At 38.0% G+C, this 23,758-nt stretch overlaps 2 protein-coding genes and 3 pseudogenes across 6 annotated transcripts in view; 2 read left to right on the top strand and 3 right to left on the bottom strand.

The window, feature by feature from the left end:
- Nucleotides 1–334: 334 nt before the first annotated feature.
- Nucleotides 335–3,932, bottom strand: LOC148732721 (uncharacterized; annotated as a pseudogene).
- Nucleotides 2,270–3,224, bottom strand: LOC148732722 (uncharacterized; annotated as a pseudogene).
- A 127-nt stretch (nt 3,933–4,059) lies between the features above and the next one.
- Nucleotides 4,060–5,517, bottom strand: LOC148732720 (uncharacterized; annotated as a pseudogene).
- A 2,237-nt stretch (nt 5,518–7,754) lies between these two features.
- Nucleotides 7,755–10,333, top strand: LOC148732719 (beta-1 adrenergic receptor-like). Its single transcript, XM_088755973.1, has one exon. The coding sequence runs from the start codon at nt 8,052–8,054 to the stop codon at nt 9,099–9,101; it is 1,050 nt and encodes a 349-aa protein (XP_088612099.1). The 5' UTR covers nt 7,755–8,051; the 3' UTR covers nt 9,102–10,333.
- A 121-nt stretch (nt 10,334–10,454) lies between these two features.
- The window catches only part of LOC111344033 (uncharacterized), a 47,593-nt gene continuing 34,289 nt past the window's right edge, over nt 10,455–23,758 (top strand). For 3 of the 5 annotated variants that reach the window (XM_088755951.1, XM_088755953.1, XM_088755952.1), the window contains exons 1-6: nt 11,315–11,683; nt 18,763–18,903; nt 20,473–20,610; nt 21,050–21,282; nt 21,680–21,761; nt 22,133–22,312. In XM_088755951.1, coding sequence (XP_088612077.1) covers nt 18,780–18,903; nt 20,473–20,610; nt 21,050–21,282; nt 21,680–21,761; nt 22,133–22,312 — 757 coding nt within the window. In that variant the 5' untranslated portion in view covers nt 11,315–11,683; nt 18,763–18,779. Of the gene's footprint in view, nt 10,529–11,314; nt 11,684–18,762; nt 18,904–20,472; nt 20,611–21,049; nt 21,283–21,679; nt 21,762–22,132; nt 22,313–23,758 lie in introns of those variants that run through there. The other 2 variants (XM_088755950.1, XM_088755949.1) reach the window with 2 other exon arrangements.

Genomic DNA, 23,758 nt, shown 5'->3' with positions numbered 1-23,758 from the left:
TTGGAAAAGTGATAAGCAATCGGCTATCTAGACGGGCTCCAACCTTGCCATATCCTTTAAGCATCTGTTTAATGAAAAAAAATCTTAGTAGGGTATGAAAACCCTGATAAGGTGTGGCAATAACCTAAAGTCGGAACATAAGTACTGACCATGGATGGAGCATAATGATGATCATACAAATAGGAAGTAAAAAATGCGAAAACCGAGGGTGAAATGGGAAGTCTACAGGGAAGGCTAGGGAATGTCGAATGTAAAAATTGAGAAAAAAGTTTCCAAGACCTTCGATATGTCGGAAGGGATGAAGGTTGAAGACTAGCCTGCAATAGTGATAATATTATGGGTGCCAATTCTGAGGCCGCAATTGCTGAGGAATGTCTGTTGGCTCCTGTTCATATGAGCTGGTGCCAACCTCTGGAAAGTTTCTACCTGTAATCGAGACAGAGAGTCTGCCAGAGTGTTATTAACACCTGATAACAACAACAACATTGACTTTATGTTTTTAAAATTAAAGAAATAAAGGCTTTTGTAGCCCGCAGTTAGCAAAGCTATTCTAGGCGGGCTACCTAAACAAACACTGTATAGTCTCTCACACATACACACACACACACGCAACAATGAAATAAATAAATAAATGAGAAAATAAAAATAAATAATAAATAATAGTAGTGATAATCATGTTAAAGGTTTTAACTGGGCCAGTCACACTTGGGAGTTTTGAACAGGTCAAAGAGAAAGCTAATCAGTTGAAATGCGAAATGATAATTCAATGCATTAGCTATTTCTGATTGGTTTTGTGTTGTACCCCGGTTGTCTGGAAGCTGGAGCGACGATACGAGCTTAGTCTTTTTGTGCTTATTAATTAAAGTGTTAATCCCCTCCCAAGTTTTTTTCACATTATTTAGGTTTCTACTAAAATAGGATTGATAGTAAAGTCTTTTACTCTGGCGAGTAAGGCTTAAAATTGTGATCCTGTACAGCTTGTATGTAGCCATGTCACCAGAGTAAAAGAGATCGTTCTTTATTTTTATTGATCTATGTAAATCTCTAGTTATCCACGGTTTAGATAGTTGCTTGGCCTTGCGTTTTGATACAATTTTGAGAGGAGCATGTCTGTTAACAACTGAGTTTATTCAATTTGTTGTAGAACGAAGAAAAGCGTTTGTCAATAGAGCCATTAGAGATCAAACCGGTCCAGTCAGTTTGAGAAATATCACTAATAAAGTTTTCTTCCGAGAATCTCGAATAGTCACGGATTTTAGTCCCCTGATAGCGAGATTTTAAAGATGGAGAGTGGATGATGCAAAATTGAGAGTAGTGGTCACTTATATCTGAGACAATATTGCCGCTGGAGAGTTTAAAGCCAATTCTGTTAACAAGAATATTGTCAATAAGTGTGGCAGAATTATTATGGACTCTTGCAAGCTTGTCAATTACTGGAAAAAAGGAGTAACTTTGCAGGGACAGCAGAAAGTTATGAGAAAAATCACAGGTTTCAGATTTGAGGAGATCAATGTTGAAGTCGCCCATGACATATATCGGTTTATTAGTAGATCTTAGTCCTTCTATTGTCATATCGAAATACGTTTGAAATTGTTCAGGAGAAGTATGTTGCCGATAGATTACACCACATATAACATTTTTACCTTTTAAAAAATTCGAGTTCAATCCATAAGGCCTGGAAAGCCTCGTTAGAGGTTTTTTCGAGGACTGTGCAATTTAAACCGGCGTCAACATACATACCGACACCTCCACAACATACATACCGACACCTCCACAAGAAAGAGGAGTTGGCACCTGTTCGAATTGGTAATTAGGTATATGTGGATTAAAGTCTATTCTGGCCGAATTTGTAATTTTAGTTTCGGTTATTCCGATTACGCTGAAGTGGTAGTCTAGTTCATCCAGTAAATGTACTTGCAGATTTTCAAGGTTACGGCGAAGGCTTCGTACATTATTATGTAGAATTGAGAAAGATGTTTTGTTTTCATCTCGCATGAGATCGTTTTTAAACTTGCAAAAGCTATGTGGTGAGAAATATCGGCTTCGAATTTGTTGATTATTTAGGTTGCTATCAGGATTGACACTACTTTGAGTATTCAAACTAAAAATATCTAATTCATGGAGGCTACGGAGCTTATCTAAGTACTTTTTCGTTGGCAAGTTACTGTTCAGGCTGTTATTGAACTGACCATGCGTTCGGATGATATCAACATTTGAGAACGGAAGGTTTTCTAATAAAGATTTGTCTGCTCAGCAAACATATCTGTCACTTAGGACTACCATTGAGAGTTGTTATTACAAGATATATACTTAGCTTTGGTCTCCGTTTTCCAGGTTGAGCAAATCACCAATATTCTTGATCTTGATAGCTCGAGACGTAGCATCTTTCCGTAAATAAACAAAGGAGCCCTTTGACCAACAGTACTGGTAATAATGCTGTTCTTTAAACTTCTCCGTCTCGAACAGGACTTTTTACATTCGGGGTGACAAATGATCAAAAATTCTAACCGCGCTTAACGAGGCATCCTCAGGGAGTCCAACGTAAGCCGGGTCCAATTTGCATGCATCTTTACGATGATTCATCACGCTTTCTTTGGCTAAACGCCTGACATATCTACAAACTATCGGCTTTGGCTTGCCATTGTTATTCCTGCTGGGAACACGATGGGCGGTGTCAATGTCATACATCGATACATCGGCTCCCGTTTCTTTAAAAATGTTTAGGCAAAGCTTGCTTATCGAGGCTGTGGATTCATCTTGCAGCCTCTCAGGCACTCCCACAATTTTTACATTATACTGGAAACTATATTCTTGAATTTCGTCAATAGCATTTCCAATAATACCTACCTTGGCTTTCAGCTCTTCGAGTTTGGTGCTTAGTTGCTGGAGTTCGTCTTTGGCCATGCCGCTAAAGAGATGGAAGTCGTCGTATTTCTTGCTCAAGAACTCTACACATTGGGCACCTTCTTCGCTAGGCAGAACTTCGCTTCTGTCGCTATGTCGCTGTATCAACTCCTTCAATCTAGCTACCTCGTCTGACATTGACGATAGTTGCGCTTTAAGTATGTTATTCTCCTTCTTCAAAGCCGCAACTGACCCAGGCATTGCACAGTGGTTATACGAAAGGACACACAATAAAAATAGAATACAAAAATAAGAAAAACCAAAGAATATAAAGAAACTTAGCGGAGCTCAAAAATCACAACCCTCTTGACCAACATCCGCTGACCAACTGGTACGTGTTTAGCCTTAAAAAATGTTATTTTGTAAACAGACAAGTACCAAATTCCGAACAAAATGCATGAGCCTCTTATCCTTGCAGGACTGCTTATTAATCACATACACAAGAGCTTCGTTAGCAGTTAGAAAAAGAATACAACGATTGCGCATCTGGTGACCCCATAGATATAAACTAAGCACGATTGGATAAAACTCCAAAATAGCTGTATTACGATGGAACCAATCGTCGGGCCACTTCCCACAGCACCAGTTACTACCAAAAATGGCACCATAACCTAACGAGCCAGCAGCGTCGGTATACAGCTCCAATTGGTCTGAGCTGTGCCAAGTATCCTTAAGAAAAAAGGATCTACCATTAAAATTAGCTAAAAGGGACTGCCATGTTCGAAGATCTGCCTTAACTTCTCGATTCAACTTCATATAGTGGAATTGTGAACGAAGCCCGACAGGTGAAATCAATGAGCCGATGCAAGAAGGCTCTTCCTGGCACAACCACAGAACAAGAAGAATTTAGCAATCCTGTAAGTGACTGAATTTCTTTAACAGTAGCATTCGTGCGTTTAAGGAAATCTAGGAGGATGCAAAGACATTTGGTAATTCTGTTCAAAGGCAGACGTGCCTCGAAAGAAAGTGAATTCGATCCCAGCAAAGGATAATGTTGTGGCGGGACCGAGTGTTTTTTCCGGTTCCATGGGAATGCCAAGATAAGAGCAAAGGTCTAGGAATAAACGAAACTGGCCCTTACATAATGCATGAGAGGGGGAAATGATAAGAAAATCATCAAGTAAATGAATTATGTGTCTTATTTGCAATTTACTTCTAGCGATCCATTCCACTACAGTGGCGAAGGTTTTGAAAGTTTTGCAACTACTGGAGCACCCCATGGGCATGCAAAGATCATAGTAAAAGAAATCCTTCAATCTAAGACCTAATAAACTATAGTCCTGAGGGCGAATAGGTATAAGCCTGAAGGCATTCTTAATGTCGGTCTTAGCTAAAAAACACCCGTGCCCAGCAGCCTTGATGTGACTAATAGCATCACTAATTGATGCATAGGATACACTAGTGTTATCTGATAAGATGCCATCATTAACAGACAAGCCTTTTGGGTAAGAGAGGTGATGAATTAATCTAAACTCGCCTGGGGTCTTCATCGGAATGACCCCTAAAGGGGAAATTCTAAATGGGAGAAAGGGGCGATTCCGAAAAGGTCCAGCAATGCGCCCTGCCTCAACCTCTTTTGTAATTTTTGCATCAACAACTTCTGAATTATTGACAGCTGATATCAAATTTTTGGTATCTGAGCAACCCCGTATACCATCATAATGCAAGGGGAAGCCTTTTCTGAAACCCATTGAAAGAAACTCTGCAGTGGAATGGTCATACCCAGACAAAAGGAAATCTAACCTATTGACTACTACTGGTGTTGGCAAACGTACGTTATGGTTTTGTTGGTTGTGACTTGGCAGGAAGGGGCTGTTTGCATGAAGATTTACTGGGGCCACGAAAAGTATACTTGCTGGCCTGGTATGAACCCTCACACTTATAGTATAAATGTTTGAAAGCACAGACTGGATCACAATTAACACCCCTATGGAACTTAAAACAGTGCCCCTTTGGGGTACTCTGATCTTGTTGCCTACGACGCTGTTGTGAGGTCAGTGGATACTGCCGTTTGACAAGGTGTTGAGCACGCATCCATAACTCCCAATGAATATTGTTCCATGGGAATGAGGAAGGCTGTGCTTGTCTTAAAAAACGAAAATTTTCATCGTAAAACCTCCAATTAAAACCTCTGGCCGCCAGGTCTTGTACAACCTCCCCATATTTCATGGGTGAGGGGGCCTCATGTGGTTACCTACTGGTATACATACTAACAAAGATGTGGAAACAGCTTAACCAAGTCTCAGTGGTCAAGTGTTTCCTACTTTTGTTGGCAGGTTTCAGAAAAAAGGAAGGCAATTGCTCTTTATCAAAAGTGGCGACTGTCAACTTGTAATTATTCTCCTGAACCGGATTAGATAAGAGTAAACCAAATTCGAAATATTCACTGTTCCATGTCTTTGCTCTCACTTTGTCTGAAACCCGCGCGTCAATGGGGAGACTTGGGGATGTGAACAATTAGGAGGGTAGAGCCGAATGTACAACTTGCAGCTCACCTGACAAAGCTGACTGGGCAGTTCTTAAGCCCCATACGGAGGGGTCATTTAGTTCATTCCCATGACCCCTCGGTAGATACCAAAACGCTGTCACGCAATCATAAGGAACCGTCCGCATATTCCAAGACAACTCCACAGGAGGAAGGACATAAAATTCCTATTTGCCGGCAAATATTTTATTTATCTATAGTAGCACAACACGCGATACAATCAAAATCACCAAAATGGCTTTGAAACGACCGGAAGCGACAAGGCGGCTACGGAGTAAAGGTAAGGAGACTTTAAAACTCATTATATTCCTCCCTTTTATTGTCCTCTTCATTTTCTTCTAGTTTTAGAATTTCCTTTTTTTAATGGCACACGCTTACGCTTGAAAATATAGTCTTAATATATTAGGTACTGCCGTTGATGATATTTAGATTCCAAATTCATACGCAATACGCTTAGACCGACAGGGGTGTCAGCAGCTTGAAATGCAGGAGACCAATCAACCTTTCTTACATAAGATAAAAGTCTCTTTTCAAATTTTTAATTCAATTTGTGAAAAACAGGTCGATGATCAGCAATCTGATAAGCAATACTTCCAGTAATGCCAGGAGACGCGAATTGGAAGAGATATAGTCAAAAAATCTCCCTACATTTTTCTTACATCAAGAAGCATTTTTTTTAGTTTGCTGATGGCTCAGACTCAGCACCGGTCTCTTTAGAAAGTTACTTCCTCTTTACGTTTAGATCAGCCGAGCCTTGCCTCTTCAAGTTCATCGAGCAATTCCTTTAACTGTCTACTTGGCTGACCAACAATCATTTCTGGTGTCAACCTACAGACTTCCTATTTCATCGTTTTTTAAATCATCTCAAGCAGAGATCAAAATCTTGCCTTCGCTGAGGGACACTCCGCCTCCATAGGAGGAATTGCGAACAAAAGTCACCAAATCATAACCTGATAACTCAAATGCATTATCTCAAATGTCGTATTATCTTAAAGTGTAAATCATGTTTCAGAAAAAGTCGCGCAAACAAGAGATAAAACCGATTATCTCACAAACATCGCTGAGGTGTCTATTGATATATTCAGGTGAAATGCTGATAGGTGTGTCTTCACAACAAAAGAAAGCGCATTATTTAGAGTAGAAACTCACATTTTATTCAAGCACATTTTATTCAAGTCGTCCAGAGTCTTTTCATTCAAGTATTTCTTATCTTTGAGCTTAGACAAGCTAGAGAAGTCCTTGTCTTCGCCTTTCTTGATCTAAGCTAAGGCCTAAAGGTCGAAAGCAAATCTCTTCCGAAAGCCACATTTCGAGAGTCACTCTTTTGCTTTCTCCTGCTTTTGTTATCCATGCACAATGAACATACAAATTACACGACTATATATAACTATATGAATTCAGTCTCTACTCCCATCCGTCGAAGAATCGAATAATGCAGCCATCCTTCCTTGACTGCTGACCCGATTGTTAGTTATGTCAAGGATTCGATGTCATGCAGGAAGACAGTATGAGGGAAACTACACCCTGGTACTTAAAAAACTATTTCGATATGTCTCTGTTCGGATAATTGGAGCATGATATATGTAAACATGCGAAGCTTTTGAGTTGAATCTTTAATGAGGCTATTTAAATTGAATTGAAACGTTGCAAGCGTTGAATATAATTTGGGACTCCTCTTACCTTGAGGATCACACCACACGATCAAATGTTACTGCGACCCTTGAGTTAGAACTATTTACTGTATTTGCATTTTTTTAATCAGTGGAGAGTACTTAAGCATTATTTTCTCCAAATGTTCAGGCTGCCATGCAGGGAAACCATGATCAAATCTTTAGAGGTCAATTGCATCGATTAGCATAACTTGGTAACTACATTCTCAATCCACTTTTTAAAAATTAAGCTAAAAAAAAAGAAAATATAGCAGAAACCAGACTATCATTATTAATGACTGAGGATGTCCACTTAGTAATTTGTTTACGCATCCTGATCAAGGTTTTTTCCAAGCTCAGTTGTAGAAACAAGTAGTCCTAAATCTCAGAATCCCACAGATACACCAGCTTGTTGATATCATATCAAAATTCAAAGAGTAATTATCAATTAAGCTTTCTTTTCGTGGCTCTTTCTGATTCGCAAAATATCCGTGAAGACCCTCAACATTTTTTCCGCCACAAGCTCGTGACAAAAGTCTCAATTAAGGAACATATTAGTTTCGATTATCAGATTAAATGGTTTCGAACTTCTCTGAACTTTGAGCATCTTCTAAAGGCTACTTATTCGAAAGCCATGAAGGAAGTTGACAGCACTCTAATTGACTGAATTAAAAAACGTTTTTTTCTATGAAACTGACTACTAAAAACTGATTACAACAGAAACAGAGGGGCAAGATAGTTATTGAATGGAATACCATTCGATAATTCGAATGGTATTCCATTCGAATTATCGATTATAACCATCTCACCTCTTCAGACTCTCAGACCGACGGTTATGATCAATATCCTATGTGCTTTTACAAACATCCTCATATTCAAATTAGGAGTTTCAAACTGTATGAAAACTTGAAACCACGTTTGGAAACTTTCGTGATCATTTTTGATTAAAGTTTCCTTGCTCTTCTATTATTCAGAACTCAACAGTTGGCTAAAAACAAGATTGACTAAAAGCGATGGATTCAGAACTCAAACAGAGAAGCCTGGCCCTGAATATTTTGGAGCCATGCATCCTTGTTATAATGACAACGGCGTGCCTGGTTGGAAACAGCCTTATCTGCATAGCCGTGTACAGGAACGAAATGCTTCGTACGTCGACAAACCTCTACCTGATTTCTCTAGCCATGAGTGATATCATCAACGCTGTCATCGTAATGCCTTTGACTGTGGGTGTCCTCATTACAGGGGAATGGCCTTACAGCGAGGCAGTCTGCGATTTCCACGCGTTCTTTACCCTGTTTTCTGTTTATGTTTCCCCGACCACAATGGGACTGACGGCCTTCAACAGATACGTACGTATCGTTAAGCCTCAAAACTACCCAAGAATCTTCACTGAAGCTCGGTCAAAAATATATGTTGCTGCGATTTGGCTGACTGTCGCAGGGTACGTTTCCATTCCCAAGATGGCCGGCTGGACTGATTATGGCTTTTTCGCTGGATACGCCGTTTGCACAATTGTGCAACCCACAGAAACTATGAGGACAGTTCATTACAGCATCGTCATCTGTTTTTTCTTTCTTCTTCCACTCGGAGTTGCATCAGTTTCCTACTACAAGGTCTTCAAGGAAATAAAAAAACACAACCTGAACATGGCTTCTACAGCCCAAGCCGAGGACAGGGAAAATCGTTTAACAGTCAAAGAGATCAAGGTTACCAAATCGCTCGCCATTGTTGTGTTCGCGTTTGCATTGTGTTGGATTCCATTCTGGATCATTGTGGTTATACAGCGCTTCGCTTCAAATACTGTTGCTCCGCGTAACGTCCAACTGCTATGTCCATTTTTGATGTTCTTCTCAAGCACCATCAACCCATTTATATATGCTGGCATGAATCCCTCCTTCCGAGCCGAGTTTCGTCGAATTTTGCTCTGCAAAATGAAGTCATTACAAGTTTGTAAGGAGCTCCGAGGTTCTAAAGATTTTGAGTTCAAGAAAATGTCGGCGGGAAGCGACCTTAAAGTGGAAAATCAGGAAGAAAAGGGAAGTACATCAATCAAAAACTTGTGAACTGGCGAAACGCACGAAATAAACAAAAAATTGAAGATACTGGGAAAATGACATTAATTAAAATGCTCAATTTAAATCCTTTCCTTTCACCACATTATATGATTTGTCGCGTAATTTTAATTGAATATTGGTTGTTAATGAATGCCTTGTTAATAGTTATTACATCAAATTTTAGTTTATTTCAATTCAGGTAAGTTTCGAATCCAAGAGAAATTTAAAGGAAGAGAATAAGCTCAGTACAAATGATGAAACCGTAGATACAATGTCCTCATTAGATGATCCATTTTAGAACCGATCTTTGTATGGCAGAAATTATAATAGGCCCCGCTAAAAAGGCTGCACCTGCGTAAACTCGCCAACCCCCGCTCCCCACCTCCTCTAAAATTTATTTAAAAAAAAAAATATCGTAATGATTTGAACTCGTAATTCCAAGGAAACATTTGCTTTTTAGAATATGCTACACGAAAAGCAAAAAGTAGTACATTTCTCTCAGTATACTAAAAAATAATGGAAAATTTAATTACTGAGCATAAGTTTGCCGCTTCGACCGCCCGGCGGTAAGCATCACTTGCTAATCACGGCCGTGGTAGCCACGCAGTACAATGTTATTCAACGAAATATGAAGGTAATTAAAAGTATTTACATGAAGGAAACTGTTACAGACGAGGATTACAAGCAGCAACAGTTAAGAATAATTATTGGGCTGTCCAAAAATTTTCCACGGATACCTTTCGGGCATGGGCAATTTCTCGCTTGATATCGTAACATTCAGGATTGAACTTTGGCAGTTTAACCGATGACAAATTGATTTCTGTTTTATTTCTTTAATTTTTTTTTTAATTGATCCGAAAGACGTAAAAAGATACCCCCCTCCCTTTTTTATTACTGTGTAGAAAGCCAACGATACTTTTCTTTTCCAGCTTTTTGGTTTCGGCTGATTTTGCGACGTCTGTATTCAAGGTTACTATTAGGGGTATCGAATGGTCTCTGCGAGCATTTGCGAGCATGCGAGCAGTGTGTTTATTCTTGCGAGCACGAGCAGTTATCAAATTTTTTTTACGAGCAGCGAGCAGTTTAGAAAATACAGATGGTGAGCAGCTAGCACTTCGAGTACTTCGTAAATTTTCCGCAAGCCGGAATCTCTCTTTTATTGATAGGATACGTTGTTTTTCACCAAGTAATAGCTAACAATCTGGCTGACACTTCCAAAACAGAACAATAGGTGCAAAGTTAGGGCAGTTCAACCAGTCCCAGCATCTTACAGCTAACTGTGCCCTACTTGATGCCAAATTACGTCACGTAGCTTCACGTGAGTCAGTCAGGGTGGACGCTCAAGAACCTCAAGAGCTCTCAAGGAGACGCACTAGATCCAAAGCCCGCGATCTAAAGTTTCTCATCTCTTTCTAACCCGACGCTAAAAATCGATGGTATGTTTTTTCGGTTATATAGTTCTTATGAAATGTAAATAACGTGGCATTCGGTCTAACAAACATTTTGGGCTTCGGTTTCGATGATCAGCAAACTGGTTTCCCGTTGATCGACTGAAAAAGATTCAACGCAATGAAGCTTTATTTATTTGGAGGCTTTAGAATCTAACCAATTACAGCCGTACAAATCTGACATGCTGTAGTAGTAGCTCTGAAGGTCAAATAGTACTGGTAATAGTAGTATTTCTCTAGATTACTTTCTACTTCGTGGGTTCCTTTTGAGAAGAATTCTTACATTTCGTGTTTCCGCGCGACATGGAGACAATAAGTTTCTAGATATGTCTCCTCGTTTGGCTAGGTCTTTAATTTCTAATCAAAATGATTAAAGCAAAATTTCATTTAAGAACTTCCGGTAAAGCCCAAACAACCGAGAGTTGTTATTAATGTTGTTTTGTTTCATCGGGCTTTATATGCCACCGTTTGGCATCAGATTTTAATAGTTATTATTACTAGTGGCTAGGAAGCTTCCAAGGTTGAAAAAACCGCTACAAAATGCGATCCGAGTACAGTTTGAAAATATTATGACTCCGTCCATTTTATTTCCCATTGCACACTGGAAAATCCATAATGTCTACAAATCCTGATGATTTGCTCAAATAAATGGGAATTTAGATCAACAAAGGTTCGCAAGTAATGTTGTCTCCACAGGAGATTATTTCACCTCCCCTTATGTCGAGCTTCCTATCAGAATTTCCTGATAATAGATCGTGTTACAGTCTCACTTTCTTGTTCAAGCGAAAGAAGGTTCAAATCATTGGGTAAAATACCCGGGAAACTGGTCAAAGAAACAACAATTGTAAGTCAAGCTTCAAGCAATGAAAGCGAATCTGCTGAGAGAAAAAGCAAAACCAGTGTTAACAGAAATGAAATCTTTGGGGTACTTGTTGATAACCTAAAAAACAAGTGAATAGATAACGATCACATATTTGAACTGCGAAACTGTACCCCTCTCAAGCAGAAAGCCTGCGAAAATGAACTATGATAAAGTATAAATCAATAAGCGAAATGCTTGTCATGGAGCTTCGTGCGTTTTTCCGATACAGTGCCTCCAAAACAGTTACAGGATGAACTGTTGAAGAAAGACTGAAGCCGGAGGTAGGGATGTTTCAACCTTTTTGTTTTAACCACATCATAACTGACTTATCGTTTATATATGAATAAAAAATAACGACAAATTAAAGCAGGATTAACGAAGTTTCGAGCAATCGAGCATATCAGTAACGAGAATGCGAGCATATTAGCAGTTGCAAAAATTGTGCGAGCACGAGCAAGCGAGCACCCGTGTAATTTTTGCGAGCAATTCGCGCAAAAGCCAAATTTTGCGAGCACTTGTAAATTGAATGGGACCATTCGATACTCCTACTATTAGTGGAAATCACACGAATGGACCTGATGCTAAAAATTGTAATGCCCTGAGTGATCTTGTTGGAACGGGCAAAAAAACAATCGCCTGCTTGCCTTTAAGACCTTTCTTTTGCTCTTCTTCGCTTTGATATTTCACGCTCCAAGGGCCAATTGCATGATATTTTATCGATGTTAGGTGTATTCTAATCATTTCTGTAATTTGAAATTCACATCTGCATTAAATTTAATTGCAATATAGCGAAGTCGTGTTAAAAAAGAAAATTATGAGGATACATTGACTTGTTGCTGGTTGAAAATACCCATAACAAATTGACAAAAGTTCGACCGAAGAAACAATGTTTATTGTATGCCATTAATATATTATCTTATTTTCATTACATCCAGTCACAAATTTTGCGAAGTCGCGAGAAGAAAAAAAGATTGGTGGTAAAGCTTTCAGAGGATATAATACACTGTAATTAACAATTATTCACGGTCGTGGAGGAGAGAAGTGGTGAATATTTATCGGCACTAAAGTAAATATAACTATACAACAATGCTTCACAGTAACAAAAAAAAAAACAGTTTGTTTCTGTCGATACACCGAAAAAAGTTCGGAAACTAAACTTTTGACTCGGACGCGCGATTTTGTATTGTCGGCTGCTCGGAGGTGAAAAAATACACTTCCGCACCAGCCGATCTGCGCGTGGGAAAAGCATCATTCACCTGTGTGGTATATATTTTTTAGATATTCTCTCAATCAGAAAAATTTGACTTGACTGACACAATTTGTGTAATGCTCAAGAAGAGAAGAATAATTCGCAAATGCCTCAATCCTCGATCCTGGTACGAATTGACGCGCGGTTCGAGTTAGCGAGGGTTTCAGTTTTCCATAGTCACCTGTGTTTTTAAGTTCCATGCTGGCCTTTTTCTTTTCTGGTGAGTTTAACTTTTTGTTTCCTTATCATAAAAGACAGGAATTAGGGGAAGCAAATCACTTTCGTTCCTCAAAATTTCTTAAATACGTTAAATTAAGATTGTGCAAAAATTCTGGATTAATCTAGAGGTAGAGTGTAAAGACTCCTATCAACAATCCACGGTGTGGTGGGTTTTTGTGAGAAAGGAGATATATCTTTCAGCACAGCGCCTTTGGTTAAGGAAAGTACCCTTGATAAAAACAATAACCGGTGGCAATTTATGTTCTCAGCTTTCATTATCAGACTTAAAGTAAACGGAAATGAGGAAAAGTCGTCCTTCTTACGAAATTTATTTCAACCAATCCAAATGCTTTGGAGAATATTGATCTAATGAAGGACATTCTACATAAATGCTGGATACTCATTCTTAGCCTGTATCTATTGGTTTCCTAATTGGAGTAAAGAAAGCTCCAACACATTTGATGGCACCTATATCCTGAAAAAGTAATTTTAATTCATCAAAATGCTCCGTAGACACATTGATTAAATGAAGACACCCTTAATTGTCACAATTTCTACACATTGATTTTATCCATGACGCCGCTGGACGATTCGAAAATTTGTTGCAGCTAGCGTTGTGCCATGATTGCGGGACTATGAAAGTTTGAACGATCAAGTTTGTAATTTATGGTAAGAATATTCGAAGGATGAAAGAGAAGGATTCCCTAAATCTTGATGAAATTATTGAAAATTAGGTTTTCATTGGTTTAATGAGAGATTTGAGCAATTATTATGCGAGTCGTATGACACAGTATAATATATAAAATTTTGGTACTCGTTTATATCCAGTCAAATAACTGTTTTAGGATTTACTCAACTCGCCATTTATAGGGTACATCATAACCTAAGTTACCCTTTTGTGTAGTTGTATAATATGTATTTCTTTGTCGTAATTTGATTCCTCAGTATGGAAGGTTGGTCAGTTATCTGTGATTGCAGCTGGCAACACCGACCAGAGATAGGCGTAACTTATGATTAAAATCTTTGAGCGACATTTCCCCCGCATGATCTACCGTGCACGCTCGATATTTTTTTTAAGCTCAGTCTAACGCTAATGCTAACTATTTGAATTCGGTGCAATTAGCTCATTTAACTAAAACAGGTGAGTGTGGTCGCGATCTTTTAGCTTCAGAAATTAAGAGCCCTTGATATTCAGAGGTATAAGATATCACTGTACCGCCGACATCTTTGAAAACCCGCTTTTGTTGAAGGAAACCAAGGTTTTACTTTGTTAACCAACTCTGACAGAGTGGCGGATACGTGGTTGCACGTAACGAGGAAAAGCATTTCTGATCAGTTTTTAACACCAGGATTCAAAACTACTGGGCAGTTAGTGTTTTTAAGTCTCGCTTTGTGATTGGTTAGAAAAAGAGACGCAATCTATTTCCCAAGGAATATTCAATGCTAGTTCGTGAACTCGACACGTCACTCTCTACTTGATATACAATGAAGTTTCCAATAAATGTGGCAGAAAATTCCCTGACTATACGATTGCATTTCGCATTGATAACGCTCTCATTTCAGTTTTATCGTTACGGTTATTTACCGAATGATAAAATTTCATACTCCAGACAAATTTCTTTTTCATGCACACGATCTTTATTGTCCAGTTTTGAAAATTTCAAGACCACGGCAGAAAAGGAATTGCACCGCCGGAGGGGCAGCTTAAAGACAAAACATCAAACGAGTTTTTGTATTAAAACTGTTTTTCCATTTTTTTTTTGTATTATGACAATTTTTCTTATAAATTCTAATTTAATTTAGAAAAATGGACATCTATGAAACATAACAGCAACTGAACTGCTTCCAGGTGTCACAACAATCGATTCGTTTTTGTATTTTTCTGCTCGCTAAAATTTCTTCAAGTTATAATGCTTACACGAACAGCTTTGTGTTCTCACTTGATTGGACTGAGTTCAACTTAAGGTCAGAGCAGAATTCGAGAAAAAATTCTTTCTCCTGCACTTTCAAATAAAGTCACCTTCCCTTCTAAAGTTTTAATCACCAGCTGGTTATAGCTTTGACATTTGTCGAGCTGAATTTGAACGAGCTTGAAGAAAGTTTTCCCCATTATCATCTTTATAAAGAGAACTCGTGAGCAGTCTCAACAATTCAAATCAGACACTAAGAGAACTTCATAGCCGGTTCGTAATAGTTTCTTACCCAAAAGTGCTGAGAGATAAAGATATAGGAGTTTGCTGATAGCCCAAGGAAGAACACTTTGACTTAACACCCGGTGTTGCACTTAAAGTTGATATTCGTGAATGGCGAGTAATTTAAAGACGGATAATTTTTCCGTCTCGCTTCGCGTCGCGGCAGAATTAGAGGTTTTGTGGCCTTATTTGGAGCACTCTCAGAAGGCTCATAAAAGAATGATTTTTCAGTTGGTGGCAGAATGGTAAAGTCAGGGCTTTAATCAGATCTCGTTTGCCCACTCAGTTTACGGCTCTGAACGATTCAGGAAGCTTGTTTACACGAAGGGAAGAATTAACTCCGGGAAATGAAAAGCTGTATTGTTTCAAGCTTCATTTGAAAAAGAAAATAAGTACTATTAGCAGATTTTGTAATCAATTGCGCATGTGTATTTTGATAGGGGCGGAATATTCTTTTATGATTGCTTGCTAGGCGGTTTGCCACAGATCTGTCTCATCTTCACAAAATTTTTCCTTTCTTATGATGGACGACTAAAGTTAAAAAAATAAAATATGAGCAGTATAACAAATATTTACCCACAGTGAGGGATTTAAGTCAACTAAATCCAATATGCATATAAGGGAAGAGCTTTCATATTGAATAAGTATTTATCCAGTCAAGCTAAAGTCAAATTGAAAAGGAAAGAAGTTGAATGCAGAATTCATTTCGACAATTGTTTAACTCTAAATCCTTTTTCGAGATGTAATTTCGAAAAATGACAGCTTTTCGAGGTGACGCCACTTTAGCACAGTTCGAAGGTTCATTACACTGGCAGATTTTCCTCTGAAAGGTTTTCCTTTGCCGTGTAAAAGAAAAAATATGAAGTGCTTTTACTTTAAAAGTCCTCTTGTCCAAACAACGACGTTTCAACTTTTGAAATCGAGGAATAACAAAGAGAAACTTTTAATAGATGAAGTTTGCCTTTGTAGATGAAATGAAGAGGACACTAGGAAATTGTCAAGGGTTTCAAATAAATTCTTCCCCAGAACGTTCATTTTGACAAGACTCTCCTTTATTCACGCATTTAAATGACACCCAATTAAGTTTTCCTTAACGAAACACATGGTGGAGTAGATGCAGCGATCTGTGTTTAGGGAAAGTCTAATCGTGTTCGATTTCATTCGGGAATATTTCAAATGAACTTATTTTTTTAGGAGCAATTGTTAGTCAAACTGTCTCTTTAGATGCGTGACATTATGCCAGTGACTAGAGGTGAAAAACACAATGCTAGGTAAATAGAGACTGAGCTTGCACATTAGCCATCATGCGGAGGAGGACATTTTTTATGAGGTATACATCTCTTTAACAGTACTTGGTTATACAGAAGGTAAACCCTCAAAATAAAAATAAAGTCTGAAAGGGGCAACATGTCGAAATTATCGACTGCTTCCTCTTAAGGAACCGGCCTTTATCTCAAGGTGGACGTAAATTTCGAGTTTCTTAATTTCCTTTGCTACTTGTTAGTACGTTGATGCGCGGATGCCCATTTTTAATGGCTAATTTATGCATCAATATTACTTCTGTTGCCCTCTGTTGCGGAGCATTTGACTCATCGAAATTTTGAACGTAGAAAACGGAACCAACAAGTCCAGAAACTGGGTTTCTTTTTGAGGTAAATCACTTGCATTCTGAAAATTTTCGAAAGCAAAACCTAACATGTAAATTATTGATCAATGGATGCTTTAAAAATCAACGTTCACATTTTCATAGCCATTTACCGGCGCTGGAAAATATATTTTTTTGACAAAGGACTAGATGATCGATGAAAACAAAAAATAAAACATGCAAAATTATATTTAAGGATGGGTAAAGTGACACACTACAACAAAATTGCGGCTATGGTGTAATGAGAAGTAATTTCTTCTTAGCTGGAGCGCTTAGCCAGATAATTGTCCTTTACCTCCTGATCCATTCTAAGTCGAAAGCAAGACATCTACAAATTCACCATTACTGAGTATGATATTTGACGCCAGACTTTTAAGCTTGGAAAACGATCATTTATAAAAATAGGCAAGTGTCCAACAACATCCTATTCTATACCACGTCAATATTTATGCCTTGTATTTTAAAACGAGAGAACACAGAAAGTTTTTATGAGGTTAATGACTAAAATAAAAAAATCATGACGAAATACATTGGTGTGGTTTCACGACGTTAATGGAAAAGTGCAAAACTGAGGATGATTAATTCACAATATCCGGTGGCGAAGAAGTTTCACCCACATATAATCATCACATATCCACAAATATTGAGAATAGAGAACTGAGAACTCGTTTGTTTCGGTAAAAAAGAACGTTGAAAATAATAGCAAGAAATTTAAATATAAGTCCAGATGGTCTGTCTCAATGCCATGCAGGGTAAATTGCAAACATTGCAAATATGAATCCTTGATGGAAGAGTGCAAATCGGTAAAAGCAGAACAAACTCACTAAAAATCATCGGCAAAACGGAGTTCAACATGTGAAAACCGGATCATTAAGTGCCTGAAATAACCGGTCTGTGCTCTATGTCGTAAAGTAAGACCGACTGCGAGCACGCCATCAACTAATGAGAGAACGTAGGATTTTGGCCCGCTAAAATGATTCAGGAAAAACATTCAGCTTTGATACTCTCTAAGTTGTATTTATCACACCCCTTGAGTGGTTTTCTACCGACTCAGTAACAATGTTTTTAAAACCATTTTCTAGTATACTACAACAATTTTATGTGAAAACTATTCCATATATCAAGATATCAAACGTGCCCCTTTAACAAATGTGCGCCAAGTAAATAAATGTCATTTATAATTGCCGTGTGCGTGGTTAGGTTGATTTAAAGTCGCCTTTTAACAAATCTTTTGAAAAAAAACAAAACAAAACAAAAAAAAGCTAGCTCACAGAGTTATTAAAATGTTCATTTTGATTCCAGTTCACTTTGATTTCTTCACAATCTTAACCAGACTCGTTAACCGTTTTGAATAATTCTTTAGCTAAGTTTTCACAGAGTGGTGTAGTTATGGGCTGGAAAACAAGCCAAATAAGGCTTCAGATCATTTTGAGGTTCGTTTTTGCAATACGAATTTTCAATAATTTCATAATTTGAAGTGCTACAGGTGCATGTCAAGGGTGAGGTTCTCTGCTTCAATATGACTTTACGCTGTCAGTTTTGTATGATGATTCTTTTAAAAACACTTCATTTTTAATGCTGAAAACATGGAGAGAAAATTGAATAGCGAGGGAATAAGTCTGACGATGTGGCCAAATTACAAAAGACACGAAAAAAACCTAAATATTAAAGAATTTTTCATGCTGTTGTTATACTGCTCGGCGTGTCTGCGGGTGTACGAAATCTCCATAATAATACTTTTAACAGATATCTATAATTAGTTTTTGATGAATATTCATTCAGCACATTTCAGTTTTGCATGATGTGGCACGATAGTTAATCAAACTTCAGGTATCAGAAGGAACCTGATGCGACCTGTTTCTTAACTTTTTTTAAGGTATGAAAAACGTCTGTAACGTATTCGACAAGGCTTATTAATTTTTAATTGGTTATACCTTTTAAAAAGTTCAAGTGTTACCTCAAACAAGTCCATAGAAGTGTCATCATAATGAGAACATTTGTTCGTTGCACAGTATATAAGTTGTCTACAGCAATATACATCTTTCAATTCTTCAGGGACAAAAGACAGTTTGATGCAGAAAAGAGTTACTACCAAGTCTCATCACAAGTTGATGTATCACTACGGTTTTAACTACCTCTGCGTGTGTCTTTCATTATGGAGAGGCCCGCAAGATATCCAAGCAAGCACAAGGGAAAGTTAGTAGCCTTTAGTGTTTGTCATGTTTTTTTTTCTGTTTGTTCTTTTTATTGGCAAAGGAAGAGTATCAAGTTAGGTATGCATTGTAGCCTGGACAACCTACTTCGATGCCACTTACTCCATCTTACCTCCATTTAGATTACGGAGGTTTTTTTTGGCTTAAAAAAGCTTTTCAAAAGACACCACTAACTATGAAAACATCCACTATTCGTGGCTCTATTCAAATTAGTAATATATTCCTTTGGTTTAAATTGTGTCAACCATCGTGCATCTGCACCTGGACTAAGCTCAGTTTTTCAGTCAAAGCAAATCTCTCATCAAAACTTTATAACTATCTTTAACTGGGCATATTTTGACGATATAAAACCTTTAATCAACATAACGGCCTGCTCCCAGTTGGCTTGTTAGCTCAATTGGTAGAGCGCTGCACTAGTATCGGAGAGGTCAGTGGTTCGAATCCCGTACAGGCCTGATTTTTTTCAGGTCTGATTTTCGCTATTGCTTAAATAGCGCTATCTACTGCGAGGATCGTGCATCATACGTATCTAATAACGCAGTTCAAAATATATGAACTTCATATATTTCATTGTATCCTTTACATGGTAATTAATTGACAGTACTAGTCTTCAAATCTGTCACGTTCTTCATTTTAAACCATCAAATTTCGTACGTTTCATCAATCGTATATGCTGCAGGTTTCTTTTTTGCCGCAGTAAATTATCCTTGATTCAACTGCGAATAAATCTCGTCGGAATTCTTTCGAAATTCAGAATTAACGAAAAATAGTTGGTTTAAGCATAGCTAATATTAGAATAGAAAGCTCGAAGTCATTTTAAAAAGTTTTTATTTCAAATAGGTAAATTTTAGATTGCTTGCTTTTCCTTTTTTCTTTTCTTTCTCTTTTTTTTTTTTCTTTTTTTTTGCCATGCAATAGAGTTATCTTGCTTTAGCCATATAGCAATTCAGTTCAGGATTTTGAAAAATTAATGACTTATTCAAACCATTTTTACAAATCTACGTAGAAAATCAATTTAAAACGGGTCTTGGGTATTTCCCCTCTGAGGTCAGGAGGCATTTCCGCGGAGAATTTAGAATTCCTTTTATGCCTTGACTTAATGAATTAACTTTTTTGAGTGTTTAATTTTGTTTTTGGTTTCTAGTATTCTTTTGCGTAGACATCTTACATGCGAAACGGGCCCAAACAGTGTTCTTTTTTTATTTGCATGAAATTCAGCCCTCTTGGCCTCGGCACGTACAAGTAAAGGAAAACTAAGTAATCATGCCCGCCAGAACGAAGCAGGTTTTGATCGATTTTCGTCTGCAGATCAAAAGTTATTATTTAAATCGAGAGGGAAAGGACGATGTTGTTTCTCCGGCTTGGACACCAGTGGGTTACCATATTTTCTTCTCATGGAGCTCAGCTTGACTTTTGAAAAATAAGACGTGGAATGAACATTTAAAGTCACTCGTTTGATTTAAACTTTAACACACATATTTGCACGCGCTTTCCCTTAGTTTGGATACCATTTACATCTTCATTTAAGATTTCCTGAACTTTTACTTCAAAGGTATTGCGTGCTCATTTGACGCCAGCTTATGTGGTTGGCAACAGTCTTCAAAAGACAACTTTGATTGGACTCTGCAGTCTGGGCTGACTCCTACTGAAGATACTGGGCCAAGGAATGGAGATCACACGACCGGGGGAGGTATATTTAGGAATAGATAGAGCGTGATTGAATGGCGATAGAGTAGTACTAAAGTATGCACAACAGCGAATCGCTAGCGAGCGCGGGTTTAACTGAATGAAAATCAGAAACAGAGGACTGAAAAAGTAAGCTTTCCATACTATGATTCAACTCGTAACTTAGTTGTATCATTAATGTCCGACATTCGATAAGATCATCATAGATTTAAGCACCTTCTATGGAGAAAACAATATAAACCGTGTTTAACCGACAAAACAGCTTAAAAGGGGTAAAGTTGCGGATGGTTTTGGTGTTGCACCTGATAAGTCGCGAGGGTGGCATGAACGATCACGATCAATTTAACAAGAGTCATGCATCTAAACCTTTGACCATCAAATGAGAAAGATTTCCTAAAACTCCGTTCTACGCTACGTGCTTAAGTTTTTTTCTTTTTCAACAGGGAAATACCTTTACACCGAAGCTGACTATCCAAGGAAGAAAAATGACATTGCTCAGATTATTTCACCGTCTTTCTCTGGTGCTTTTTGTGTCTCGTTCTTCTATCACATGCATGGAGCTGCCGTGGGTGGCTTACGGTTACTAGTTGATGACAGAGCTGTGTTTGAAATAAGTGGAGAGCAAGGATCAGATTGGATACAAGCTCAAGTAGTCATAAATGGATCAGAAAGCAAGGTAATGGCAAAAAGGGATTTCTAGAGTTCAGATAGTGCTGCTTTTTTTTACTATTCCAAGAAAAGAAAACGAACATCATTTGCAAACACTTGGAATTGATAACTGTGGTACGTATAGAGAAAACTACTGACTGATTAGGGGTGCTAAATACAGAATTTGGAAAAGTCATGAGTTGTATTGAAATAGCAACTTAATTGGTTTAGCTTCTGAAAAATCCAATGTAAGAACATTTAGAGAGAACCCGAGGCGTTTACATTTATATGCCACTTCATTTTAAACGCTAAAAATTAACTTTGGTTTCAGAGAAAATTTTGTGTAACCCTTACTTACCCTGCACGTAATGCCCGAGTTGTAGCCAGATCATCCTCTTTCTGAGAGGTACAAAAATATGTTTCAGCTAACGTTTGAAGGGAGACTGGGCACTGGGGACCAAGGAGATCTTTCATTGGACGATGTATCTGTGACAGATGTTTGTAATGGTACGACGTAACTTACAGTGTCACCGTGTATTATAGTTACCATTTTTTTGTTTGTTTTGTTTCTCTTTTTTAGGGGAGGGGAACTGGCATTTCCATCTCCCTGATATGTACTATAAAGAGAAAGAAAAAAACCAAACACAAAAAAACGGAAAGGTTTTTCAACAAGCAGCAAAAATCGAAATTGTCAGTGTTTTCTCAATAACTTTTGTAAGCCAAAGTGAAACTAAATGCTCCAGGTGTAAAAAAATATTCTTCGCCATTTTTGTTTTTAAGTCGGGAAAAGATGGTCATATGAAAGTTTAATTTTACTCTCAGCCTCTATCGTTCTGCGTTTGAATGCTCTCATTTAAATCTCCTTGTCCTCTTAACAGTTTCTTCCTGCTCGGCAATTCCAATTCCTCAAAACGGAACTGCAAAATGTTCTGCTGGAAGTCTAGTGGGAAGTGATTGTAACATATCATGCACTTCAGGGTATCATCGAACTGGCTCCTCTACAAGAAAATGCTTGGAATCAGGAGTCTGGTCTGGCACTCTTTCGTCCTGTGTGAGAAGTAAGATTTTAATAGTATATAAAATTACTTAATAAATAACTTACACTTTGATAAAAAATTGGTTTTAGACTCCAAAAAATCAGTCAGACAAACCTGGCCCCGATTGTTCGAAGGATGGATAGCAGTATCTGCTGGATAAATCTCTATCTGGTGGATAGGGTAGTACGTCTTGTTACCAATTATCGACTGGGTAACGATTTATCCGCTGCATAGTGTTATCTCTCTTAACAACTCGTATACATACAATATACTGCTGATATCTATATATATATATATATATATATATATATAAACAGACTGGGAGAAGTCGTGGCTGTGAAAAAGTGCTCGATGTGGGTTGCAGAGCGTTTCAATAGCGGTTATAAATTAATGACAGGAAGATCGTTTCACCATTACTCTGAGTTTCACGCAGCTTGCGCTGCGATCGTCAGACGGTTTATTATCGATGGAAAACATACCGTGCTATAAAGTCAATTTATAAATAGAAATTATAGTTAAAATAATAGGAAGTAATTAAGAAGACAAAAGGACTGTTTCTATTGGTTTCGCAAGTAGAACTTGTTTTCGTGGCGGCACCTGGAAATTAGTTCTGATCGTTTGTTTAATGAAGTGGATTTGTCCGCGGTGATAATGAGGAATTTTTCGGCAAGGCAGAGGTTGCATGTTCTTGAATTTCCTTTGTAAGATGCGGCTTTGAGGATTGTCGACCAATGAATGGAGTAGGGAGTGTTGGTGCTCTTAAGTTCCCAAATGTATTTGGATGGCTCGGTGTTGGTAGCGTAGGCTTTCTTTCGGAATGAGAGGGAATGCTGCGTGTATCTTTGTTTAAAAGAATTTTCTGTTAGACCGATGTAGTTTTTGCCCGTTTGGTCTTTGTTTGTGGTGACTTAAGCCTTGTAAATTAAGGAGGAAGCGAGGCAGTTGTTCTGTAAGGGACAGGCTTGTTTTACTCTGCAGTTGCACTTGCGGTCTTGGCTGGTCGAGGGGGGTTTAAGGGTTTTCTGATTGTGCCTCCTTACAATAGAATCCATGTTGAACGACCAGCCATAATAGTCGAGTGTGATGTTCGGTGGTAATTAGCTATTCTTCAAGTAGTATTTTCTCTCGTGTACATATATATTAAACAATTATTCGCCTCAGGTTCGGTGAATATCGTCAAATAATCCCAGAGACGAAGTCGAGGGGATTATTCGACAATATTCACCGAACCTGAGGCGAATAATTGTTTTAGTATAACTTCAGACCTGAACAACAGAGAAATTTCTAAAATCAAAACACTTTAGTAACATTATTAACATTTTATTTTAACATTTCATATAAACTGCGTGGAGCGGTTTATATAGCGTCATATAAGGAACTGCTCGACTAATCAGATTGCTAGAAACTCTTTGCTCAGCTCTGAAATTATACTTAATATATATATATATATATATATATATATATATT

This window comes from Stylophora pistillata, chromosome 4, assembly GCF_964205215.1.
Source record: "Stylophora pistillata chromosome 4, jaStyPist1.2, whole genome shotgun sequence".
NCBI classification, from domain to species: domain Eukaryota; kingdom Metazoa; phylum Cnidaria; class Anthozoa; order Scleractinia; family Pocilloporidae; genus Stylophora; species Stylophora pistillata.
The sequence above is the reverse complement of the archived record's forward strand: the minus strand, read 5'-3'. Positions and strand labels throughout refer to the sequence as shown.